Source organism: Hydra viridissima, unplaced genomic scaffold (assembly GCF_058129835.1).
Source record: "Hydra viridissima isolate aposymbiotic clone 2 unplaced genomic scaffold, HvirCarnegie_v1 scaffold_23, whole genome shotgun sequence".
NCBI lineage: Eukaryota > Metazoa > Cnidaria > Hydrozoa > Anthoathecata > Hydridae > Hydra > Hydra viridissima.
The window spans coordinates 340,635-353,435 of NW_028324322.1; the positions used below are offsets into that span (position 1 = coordinate 340,635).

At 29.7% G+C, this 12,801-nt stretch overlaps 2 protein-coding genes across 3 annotated transcripts in view; both read left to right on the top strand.

Annotated features, from left to right (window-relative positions):
- Positions 1-12,801, top strand: part of LOC145187181 (uncharacterized) — a 101,970-nt gene that overhangs the window by 19,813 nt on the left and 69,356 nt on the right. The window lies entirely within an intron of this gene.
- Positions 11,390-12,067, top strand: LOC149876252 (uncharacterized). Its single transcript, XM_090075646.1, has one exon. The coding sequence runs from the start codon at positions 11,474-11,476 to the stop codon at positions 12,065-12,067; it is 594 nt and encodes a 197-aa protein (XP_089931772.1). The 5' UTR covers positions 11,390-11,473.

The window sequence follows — 12,801 nt, forward strand, 5'->3', positions numbered from 1 at the left end:
TCTTTGGTTTCAAGTACCACATTGAAGTATTGGCACCAGCGGGTTTACTTTCACTCGAAGAGTTACCAAATCAAACTGACCTAATACGCATGCAGCCGGAGGTATTTACAAATATCAGCTAAATACGAAAAAAAGATATATTATATATATACATACATACATACATATATATATATATATATATATATATATATATATATATATATATATATATATATATATATATATATACATATTACATATTAATGTGAAATAATATATTTTATTTATAACTGTAAAAATTTGTTTCAGAGTGAGTTGTTTAAACATGACATGTTAATATGCTGTATTGCTGCAAATTTCCATTGGACACTTACAGTATGTAAAAATACTTAATTATTTTTAAAGTGATAATTTATTCCTAAAACTTATATAGAAAGGTTTTTTTTATCATGCCCATACCGCCAAGGGGGGAAGAGGTATCGTTGGTGGCGCTGGACCTTCATTTCTTACTAAATCTCTTTGTTTCACGCAAGTTTTATCAAGAAAGATCTTTATTTGCTATTCTGAACTACTCTTTTCTTAAAAACAACCCCCCTATAAATTTTCCCAGTACAGACCTGTTTATGGTACAGTATATAATATAAGATTTAGTAAGCAATATTTTTTTGCTACTTTTATCCATTAAATACATTGTTCTTTTCTTGTATAAAAACCTTTCTAGTATATGCAATACTTTAACTTAAAATGCCATTATTACAAACTAGCCACATAATTAAAATATAATTTTGGTAAATAATTTTGTTTTAGATAATCAAACCTAGGGACAGAACGATTCATTATATGAACCCTATAGGTAAACATGAAAGTGCTGTTATAAGAGAAGAAATAAAATGGAAGTATGATGCTCAAATTAAGTTGCTTGTTTTTTATGAATTTACATTACATCTTGTTTTTCATTTAATAAATATAATTCTATCTTAGTAGTTACTTGTCACAGAGATATGGTGTAACCACAAAATTCAAAATATATACATCCAAGCATGCAAAACAGGATGACAGTGCATCATGTGGAGTGTTTTGTCTGAAGGCAAGTTAATTCTTTTAGTTATTATATAAATAAGATTAAATTATATGAAGTCCAGGCTCATCTTATATTTCTTTATACTTTTATCTATCTATCTTTTTTAAGTTTTTGCTTATTTTTTTAAAACCATGTATTAAGCTCTTAACTATAAACTTCAATTCTGAAATTTTAATTCTCTCAATTTTTAAACAATTTACTATCGCTATATAATAAATTATTTACAAACATGGGGCGCCTATAAAGTGTGTAAGCAAATAAACCACAAATTTTGAATTCTCCTTCCTCCTTTGTACACATCTGTATACTTTTATTGATTCTTACCTCTCTGTGTACATACATATAACATTCCAAAATCAATAACCCTTTCCTGCTAAATTTCAAAACATTAAAAACAAATTAAAGACTTTAAAAAAAATAAATTTTTCTAAAAATCAAACAATATTAAACTTTTTGTTAATTCCACATTTTTCTGTATTTAATGTCAATTTAAAATGGCATTTAAAGACAGACAGTCAAGTAAAAGGCAGAGGAAAAATACACAATCTTTTATTAAAAATAAGAATCAGGTTTACGGAAAAACTTGTAAGGCAGCCAAACATGTACATAAGGTTATCTTTTACACCCTTTCTCTTTACAAAACTGTATGCGTTTGGGCAATCCCACATTCATGTTTATGTACTTTATAGACACCCCCTTGCTTTTTTCATTTCATACTATCATGCAAACAAATATATTTTAAAAGTATATACATAATGAAAAGAAAAAATTAAAATATATAATAAAACCCTTATTGTGTAGTTTGCTGAAAATGTTATAAATGGGGAAGAGCTGGTACATTGTTTTCCAGTTGAAGAAGTGAATAACTATAGAGAAAGAGTGGTACAGTTGCTTTTAGATGAAGGAGGCTTGGTTATAGTAATATTTACAAAAAATTTACGAGAGAATAAAAATAAACAAAAACATTAAATTATTCAAGCTTAAACTATTAGGTCAAAAATGCTGGTACAATACAGTGTGTCGCATTTGTGGAAACATAAATGGTCCAAAAACAAGAAAAAAGCAGAAGTTAGATGAATGGTTAATAAAATCTTTGTTCCACTAATTTTTTATTATTATGTTTCAATTAGGGAAAGAATTATAAAAAAAAGATGTTTTTTTATAGATAAAATGTGATATTTGCATTCCAAATAGATGGTATCATATGGAGTGCATAGCCTATGAAACCAAAAACAGCATATCGTTTTGCTGTGGAAACATTCATCTTTAAAAGTATGTTAAGATTTATAAGTATAAAATTTTGAAGATATTATTTATGCACATATATTTACTATTACAATTCCTTTATTAAATCATAACTCTAGGCTTTATTATTATTATTATTTCTTTTGAGGTCTTTAATACGTATAATATATAAATATAAACCATAAAACATCAGTAGAAGTACGTTTTCATTTATTTTGTTAAATATTGTTTCAGATAGTTATACAGAGATATTTGAACACCTAAAAGTTGGAGCTATTTTTCAACTTGAGAAAGAAGTCTTTGTACTACAAAGAAAAACTAATTTTTAGTTCGATTTTGAATTTGTTGTGTTTAAGGAGGTTTTTCAATTTCTTAAAACTAGGTTGGTTTTAAGAAAAAAACTAATTATTATTGTAGATTTTTTAATTTTGGTTTAGATTTTTTTAAACATTTGCTACAGTAAATGATATATTATAATGAACATAGGTTTAGTATGAACATAGGTTTAGTATATTTGATTATGATAAAATATTTGATTGATTTAAATAACTACAACTACACTTTCACTATAGGTTTGGTACATGGCTGAAAATTCTTCAAGCAAAAGAAAAGAATTAAAAAATTTTATAAAATTTTGTATATAAAATGCTTTATTGTAATATTGGTTTATATAATATGATAACCCTGATAAAGACAAAGTAGACTTTTACCTGTTATCAGCTTCCAAAAAACAAATACCAAAAACTAAATACAATTAGATGTAATACATTAGTATAACTAAGAAAAAATTAACAAAAAGTTTTCAATAATGTTTAAAAAAAATTGTATTATTTTAATAAAAACTAAAAAACCTTGTACACCAATTTCTAAATTAAACGAAGTTAGAAGTGTTGGAGCAACTATTTACAACCAGATGCTGTTCCTGGCATTGACCGTTTCTTCAGATCAAGACTGACGGTTTTTATTGTGATTCTACAACTAGGAAGATTAAGAACCTAAAATCAAGGAAAAAAAAGGAAGATTAATTAATGATTTTAGGAAAATCAAAAATACTTTAGGCCTTGCGATTAAGATAAGCAATGCAAACATCATTAGAAAATAGTTATGTAGAACATAGATAAATTACTGAGCTCTTTTTTTAAATATAATTAAAAACAACAAAACAAACATTTTCAATGTATTTTCTTTCTAGTTATCATAGTTATATTTACAGCCTAGAATCTATGAACAGCACATCAACTTAATGAAATTAAAAAATATATTATATACTATCAGTATTAAATGCTTAGAATATCACATCGCCTATGTATTTTGTTAAAAAACAACATACTAGATAGTGCTTAGAATCTTAGAATATCACCTCCCCTTAATAAAATTAAGAAATATTGGCATGCTACTATTATATGTGTAGAATATCAAATCGCTCTTGTATATTGTTAAAAAACAACAAACCAAATAGTGCTTAGAATGTAACATCCCCTCATATAGATATATAAAATATTGCATAACATCTGGTTGAAAATATGTAAAATATTACTAGAAAATCATCAATTTTAGAATTAAAAATTAAATTATAGTACCATGTCTTGCGGACTTCGTATATAGCAACATATTAATAATGAATTTCATTTATGTATTTGTTGCGTTATTATTATGAACTATGAATGTTCTTGTATTATTCGGACGCACTCGGTACCCTACTAAGTTCTATTACTTCAAAACGCATCCTCGTTTTCATTATTTCTACTGGTGCGGTGATATTCTATTACATAGCACTTAAAAAAATTATGTTTCTTATAATAGAAAAACAATCTGTTTTGCCATTTTTAAATATTTCCCAAGTAATCTACACGTTTTTTTTCTATCGGAATAATTTACGCATCAATTATATTAAATTAACAAGTGGACTTTGTTTGCCTTTTGAGCGATACTTTCATCAGCTAACCTGGAAAATGTTGCTTGTTAATGGAATTAAAAATGAATTGCTTAATCATAAGGGTATTCACTTGACATACTGGTTCTTCAACTTGGCAATGAGGCAAATATTTAACAACACTTTTTTTTTCCATACCAGATTTTGATCACCTAAAACTTTACAAAAAAGCTCTGGTGTTTGAAGGTAATTGGGAACATTTTATGCCAGCAAAGTGAATGCTTCGCACTTAAAAAACCATTTATTTTCAAAGGAAAGCGGAATTGTTGGCAGCAAATTTTTTACAGATATAGCAAAAACAGTGAACAAAGATTTCTTTTCTAGGAAGTATGCAAATGTATATACTTGTTTCTTCAAATTTCCATGACAAAATTAATGATAGATGCATGTTAACCAAATATATAAAATCTTTTTAAATTTGATATGTGTAGAGACCCTGCAGTTTCATTAGATTCTGTTTCTATTTAAATCCCAATATGGTTTCCGACTCATGAAACAAATGTTTACTAGCATTTTAAGTCATTTAAAGAAATTATTAATCCATCTCTATCTGAAAAACATGCGGGAGCAAATTATGATCATTCAAACTATCAAGGCGAGTGATTTCATTAAACAGTTTAAATTTAAATGCTTAGATGTTTTAAGATTGGTTTTTTTATTATTATAAGCTAAGTATGGGTATTAAGGCCCGGCGGGTAATAAGGCCCACTAATCCAAAGTTAGGGAAAAAATAAATTGTGAAACTTTTTTTCGACATTAAAATATTAGAGTTATCTGGTTTTATCACTGGCAGCAAAAAAAAAAATCAGCATTTCTTTACCGCGCGTTCGACAAAGCAAGATTACTTTGTTAGTTTCGTCAAAAATTGCTTAAGCCTAATTTTTAAGATACGTATTTTTACATTTTAAAATATTTTATAAAGCTTCTATTTTTTTCAATTGCATTTATTTGCATTAAGTACTTATTCGTTATAATTACTCATCATGTAATATTTATGCAAGTGTTGAAACAAAAGGATACATTATCGATAAACGTAACAGGTTCAAAGCGGGTAATGAGGCCCACTAAAAATCGGGTAATAAGGCCCAAACACGAGGTCAGCGGTAATAATAAAAGAAATGCACTAAACTTTAGTTTAGCGTTACAAAAGAATTTATTGAGAAAAGTAATTAAAACAAACAACTTGAAACTGACTTAAGTTTAGCGTAAATAAAAGAAATAGTTAAGAAAAGTAATTTATACAAACAATAAACAACAAACTTTAGTGTAAATAAATAAAATTGTTAAATATTAGTTACAAAAACGTTGTTGTTCTGGAATTTATAGAATTTATACTTTTACTACTTTTGAAAAAATTTATTTTTTACTTTTTAATCAATTTAAAAATGTTGTTTTTTAAAAGAAAAAATTATATATTTATTTTTATAGACTTAAATACTATTTATTAAATATATATATATTTAAAATATTGTCTTTGGAAATGGCAACTGCTAATGGAAAAAGTAGAGCTCATTGGACAGAAGGTCAATTGCAGGAGGCTTTCAAAGCTGTGCAAAACGGAGCATCGCAAAGAGAAGCTGCCATAAAATACAAAATTCCTCGTAGAACTCTACGAAATCACTTGTGTACAGGATCCCAGAAAAAGTCTTTAGGAAGAAAAACTACGCTTTCTAGTGAGCAGGAGCAAGTTAGTGTCAAGAATTTTCAGATTGTCAGACATTGGTATGCCAATAACACCAAAACTCTTGAGGGCATATGTTTTTGAGTTTGTCGAAGCAAACAATATTAATCATTGCTTCAATGTCAACAAAAAACTGGCAGGTAGAGACTGGTGTAATAATTTCTTAAGGCGCTACTCAAAAATTAGCTGCCGAAAGGCGCAATTTATGAACCCAGCAAGGGCACAAAAAATGAATCCGTTTATTGTTAAGGACTATTTCACCAAATTTGAAAAACTAATGTTATTGCATGGCTTTTTTAATACTCCAGAAAGGCTCTACAACATGGATGAAAAAGGAGTCAGGCTTACAGTTCATCACCAAAAAGCTGTTTTAGTACAACGGGGAGCGAAGAGAGTTCATCTTGTTGCTCAGGAACATGCAGAAAATGTGACTGTGGTTGGCTGTGCCAATGCTATGGGAAGTGCTATACCTCCAATGGTGCTTTTCAAAGGTATTCGCCTGAAGAGTGAATTCAGTGATGATTTGCCTCCAGGTTCAACTACATTAATGACGGAGAAGGGGTCGATGACCATCGAATCCTTTCTTATATGGCTTGACCACTTCAATAAATATAAAACAAGTGGAGAGACTCTGTTAATTATTGATGGTGCTGCTTCCCAAATTAATATTCGAATAGTTGAAAAGGCGGAAAGCTTTGGGATTCACATCTTTTGCTTACCAAGCAATGCTACCCATGAACTGCAGCCCATGGACAAATCTGTCTTTAAAGCTTTCGAGTCCTAATGGGATGAAGAAGTCATGAAATATTTGAGGACATATCCAGATAGAAGAATAACCAAATCTCTATTTGGCAAACTTTTTACACCATCATGGAACAAGTGGATGTCAATTGGGAATATTACAAGTGGTTTCAGGGCTACTGGGATTTATCCTTTTAACCCAAATGCCATTCCAGATACTGCTTTTTTGCCAAGTACTTTGACAGAAATTGATAGTGGATCTTTTAACACGTGCCTTACTGAATCTGGTCCTTCACCAGCTTCAGTCACCCAACCCAGTCCCTCAACAGTTTCAGTCGATCAACCTGAAATTAATCTTAATGCAAGTTTCAATGATTTAATGCCGAGTCCTGCTAAAAAGAAAAATATGGCTATGGTCGGTCGCAAAAAAAGTTTTAACTATGTTGCTAAAGCCCTAACGAAAGAAGATTTTCGATCTTCTACTTCTAAAGCTGTTAATAATAAGAATAAGGGCAAAGGAAAAGCAAATGTTTCTAAAGACCTGAAAAAAGATTATTCTCAATCCTCCACTTCTAAAGCTGTTAATAAAAAGAATAAAGGCAAAGGAAAACCAAGTGCAAAGAAAAGTAAGTCTGTAAGTGTGGATGTGAATGATTGGTTTTGTTTGTTATGCCAGCAAAAGTCTGTAGAAAGTATGCGACAATGTTGTAAATGTAAAGTTTGGTACCACGAGGGGTGCATGGGGTATGATTCTGAAGATGAGGAAGAATTAGCACGTCCATTCTGCGAAGAATGTTTTTCTTTGTAACATTTCTTTATTGAATTTTTTAATTTTCTGTTGTATAAAAAATTGATTCTTTTAAAGTATATAAATATGCAAGATTACTTATTATTTTATAAATTTGAGATAAACTATGCAATAAAAGAATGTTTCCAAACTTTTTTCTGGTTTTTCTTTATTTATTTTTTGTATTTTTTACATGGGCCTTATTACCCCCATAAGGGGGTAATAAGGCCCAATTAAGGTATGCTACAAAAACATGAATAACCTTTGTTATAATTATTTCCTCAATATGCAGATAAGATTTTTACATCAAGGAATGTTTAATCTTAAGCAGCAATTGAAAATATTTTTTTAAACTTAATTTTTAAAGTCTAAATGAACAAAAGTCTGTTATGTGGGCCTTAATACCCATACTTACCTTATATTAAATATAATAACTGGAAAGCTATTATGTATTAACTTTTTGAAATCACTAATCAGTCTCCAAAAATTATATTCTTAATGAAGTTTATTTGTTATCAATCTAAAATATGTTTTTCCTGTGAATATATACTTTTACATATACTTTTCAACTCTATCATTCTTTAAGGTTGAATAGGCAGCAAATTTAACAGCACAATATATACTGAAAAAAATGATTACTTTTGAACTGTAAATATAGATCTAATATTTTAGAGACCGTGGATAGAGTGCCGAACGTCCGCACTGTAACGAAATTAGCTTTAGTGCTGAAAGCCCGTTTACTGGTTGAAAAAATCAAAACAAGTTCCGATTTCATTTATTTTAAATTCCAATTATTGGGAAAATATTTCAACTATACATTTTAAAAATTTCATTAAATTCATACTTAAAAGGTGTCAACTAGTTTTGCATGCAAAGACACATTTTAATCATTTGAAGATTTAAAATCAGTTATTAAGTAATGAAGATTCTCATTTTGTGCAGTTGTGGGTTCGTGACGCCAAAACAACTGAAGCTGCTAGAAAAACCATTCCAAGAAAAGCTGCTATAATAGTTCCACAGATAAAATATAACTATATAAAGTTTTGTTGTATACATGGTGGTAGGAAGTTTACAAATAAAGGCAATGGAAAGCGTCAAACTTTGTTAGTACTTTTTTGTTTTGTAACTTTGATATTCTTAATGAAGAATTTATTATAAAGGTTTAAAATAATAAATTGATAGCTTAGTTATGAAATAAACAATGTTCTAATTTAAATTTTTCTATTCTTTCTGCTAATCAAAATGCTTTCATTAAAGGATAGCATATTTATTTTATGAAAAAAAACCGATTTTGAACATGTTTGTACAGAACTTATAAGAGTGTCCATTCCTTTTAAGTTTTAAAGCATCAGAAGATGGGTAAACATTATTTTTGCAAGATTTAAATAATGAACATGCAAGATTCAAACAATGAATTATCTGAAGTAAATTATAACATTTATGATAAAATGTTTTAAAATATGTAAATGAAATTCTTGAAGCATCCTGCAATTTAATTTTGAAAATTTTGTCACTGATATTTTCTGGAAAGATAAGGTGGTTAAAAAACCATAGAAAATTATGTTGTTGGTATTTTTTTGATTGTAAGGATTAAAATAATTGCTTTTAAAAATAGATTTTGTATCAGCAGTTACCAAATTAAAGAAGACTTCCTAATTATGCTGTTGCAAAAGAAGAAAACTTGTTACGCTTAAAAGCTAACAAAAAGCTCCTTCAACGTGAATTGTCAAAAGAGACTGGAAAAATGAAAACTCCTCGTAACTTATCAAATATTGCTGCTTCTGCACACAAAAGTGATGACATGAAATCAACTTAAACTTATCAAGAGGCACAGTCCATAGAAAAAGGTTTGAACAAATTCAAGGATTAGGTGATCAGATGAGGCAGGACATATTTGACAGATTGAAAGGAAAGAGACTTTGTCTTCATTTTGATGGAAAACAAGTGAAGCAGATAGAAGAACAGCAGAGCATTACTGTCACAGTTAAAAGAATAGCTGTATGTGTCACTTCCACAGACATAGAAGATACAGATGACATACTCTTGGGAGTGGTTCAAGCAAAGAGCTCCAAAGGTTGCGATCAAGTTTAAGTTATCTCTAACTTGCTTGGATACTATACTATCATAGATCAAATTCATGCTATATGTTGCGACACTACACCATCAAAGATTGGGATATTTTCTGGAGCTGTTACCATTCTTGCCTCTAGTCTAGATGTTCCACTTTTATGGTTTATGAGCGACAAGCATAACTGCGGCGTTTTAAATTTTGTGCTATTTGTGCTAAGCTATTATAGAGTTAAGATGTCTCGCCTAGTTTCAGGTTTGAACATTCGAGGACGCCATTGAATGGCCACTTTTAATAATCCGAATTATTTTTATCATGCATAACACGTAAAAAAAAAATGAAAACACGACTACTACATAATGAAATTCGAGCAGAGATTACTGGTAGACTACTAAAGTAAAAATTGAATTTTACAATATTTTATTTCAATTAAGTGAGTGTATTGAGCCATGGAGTCAACTTCAATTACAAACACAGAAGGAGGAAACAATAACCAAGTTACAAGCTTTCTCGACTCCTATACGTCCGTTATCAATTTTCCATCAATTACGGGTTCAGGAAGAATTGGAGTTACGCCAATATCTGTTAGTTCCAATTATAATGTTAATGACCCAACCTTTTTTGGAATTGGAAGGATCTGTTACAACGTTAATCATGAAGGATGCGGTCGTGGCCTTCACAGCCATTTTGTTGTGTTGTTACCGGCGCAAGATAACGGAACCCCATTTATCGAATTATCTCAAGTTAGTAGACAATATTTTTTACAATGTTACAAGAGAGGAGTTTGTATCAAATGCGGAGAAGTGTTTAAAAAAGATTTATGTGAAAGTGATACATCTTGTCATGAAAGACGCGGATGTTGTTTTATTAACTGTGAAGGATGCTATCGGGCTTCTAGATCAGCCAATCCTGCCGTAAGTTATTTGATTATTATTTAAAATAATACGTTTATAGTATTTACAATTAATATATATTTTATTCGTATATAGACTTGTGCAGTATGCAACAACAATTTCAAATCTTGGAAAATTAACAATGAAATACGTCTTCAGAATACTAAGAAATACTTTGAGATGCGGTATATATATAACCCCACTCCCTGCGTCTCTGAATGTGGAAATTGCGAACAATGTTACGCATTTAAATTCCAAGTTAGTTCAAATAAACAAGTTACCTATGAAGTTCATGACAAAAGATTCGAGTTGGTCAAACCAACTTTCAGTAAATACAATGAATATTTATCATCTAAAACAATCGGCTGTCTTGAACTCGAAGAGTTCCAACAATCAAAAGCCAACAAGAAAAGGAAAGCGAACTCTTGAAGAACTTGCTAAGGTAGCTGATTATAATTATTTGATATTATTGTTATGATTATATTATTTGATTATATTATTTGATAATATACCATGTAGTTCTTCGATTCTGGATATGTTCTTCCTTAGTTACAGTTATTTCAGGTATATCATGTATATCAGATCTATCACTATTGGAAAGATCGAGTTTCTCATTGTTGATGGGATCATCATGTATAGCGTCTCCATTATTCATGGGTGTGTTAGGTTCATTTAGGCGTTTGTTTATTTGATCACAGTGTGCTAATGTTCCGGAGGAGTTATTCCTCAAAATGATTGTAGTGTTAAGACCAGCCTGAGATATGAATGCAGCAAGTTCACGTTTGGAATCTGGTTTTTGTCGATATCATAATGGTGTTCCACTTTCAAAACTCATAGTGAGAGGAGATCTTAGCTGTCTCCCCATCATCTCGGAAGGACTTCTTGATCTCCCTACACATTCTTTTCCACACTTGTTTCATTTTTATGAAACACTATACTGCTTTTCTACTTTACATGACGACTGGAACATAATATAAAAAATATTTCTCCCTTTCTATTACAGCAGCACTCAAAAAGGAGACAGCGAGTGCAAGGCTTCACAATATAGACATCGAAGAATTAATGGGTATGTTTAGTGATGCCAAAGGACGATGCACAAATGCAACAATTTGTTATATATCTAGCAAATTAAGATCCAAAAAGAATAGGACGACCGATTATCTTGATAATCTGGTCGAGTTGTCTAGAGAAAAGGTAGTTAAGTGGTCTATCTGCATAGCACGTAAAAAAAGAATGAAAACACGACTACTACATAATGAAATTCGAGCAGAGATTACTGGCAGACTGGGTTGTAAACGTCAAAAAATAGACGAAAAACAAAAAAGAAAGTTAGAGCGTGAGCTCTGTTTTTTAACTACCAGTGAAATGATGCATAAATATAAACACTTATCTGCAAAGCAACTTGAAGATTTAGATGATGTTATGTCGAAGAGAATTGTAGGCAGAAAACTTGGTCATAAGTGGTATGATGCTGACAATTCCAAACCTGTCATTTATGATGGTAGAGTTGAAAAGGTAAACAAGAGATTACATAACAGAATTTACACTATTTCTTACTGGAAAAAAGATGAGACAGATATTGAAGCTGCTGAATATAAGATGAAAAAAATACAGCTTGCTGCTAATGTTATAACAGGTGAATTAAAATCTTCCTAAATGGAATATAAAAGTTATTGATATGCTATTTTATTTTTAATATTGATAATTTCAAGTATACAGATAAGTTAAATAATAGTTATTCATCATAACATAATAATAATAATCAATAAAAGTTAATAATGAAAACATAATAATTTTAAAACAAGATATTCATTAAAAGTTAAAACATATCAGCAATAATAGAAAGTTAAATTACCCAAGTAAGAAAATTACATATATATATATATATATATTTGAATATATATAAAATATATTATATAAAATATATTTTTTTTGTATATTTAAGAATTACCGACAGAGTACCGCAAGTTTTGTAGCTTGCAAATATGGTACAGCAAGTTGTGTAGCTTGCAATTATGGTACAGCAAGTTGTGTAGCTTGCAAAACATTTTTGATAGACGGCTCTGGCTTACCTTCACGTGGTGTCTATTGTTAAAAATGATTTATTTAGTTTCATTATTGGAATTTTAAATAATATCATTTACTAAAAGCCAAGACATAAATTTACTATATTTTATATTTTAAAAATTTTTAAAATATATTTTATCTTTGGCTTATTTTTAGGGTGGATACTCCAACTTGCATCTTGTAATGTGGTAAGATTTGTAAAGTTATATCTCTCTTTTTAAATAAACACAATTTAAAAACATTTTCAAACTTAAATAAGAATTGGAGGGGGGACGTTGGGCGTGGCACATGCCCCTTCCCTAACTAACATAGTAAAATAATTT

Coding starts and splice junctions, on each gene's coding strand:
- LOC149876252 (XM_090075646.1), top strand. CDS start 11,474: ATGGGTATGTTTAGTGATGCCAAAGGACGATGCACAAATGCAACAATT.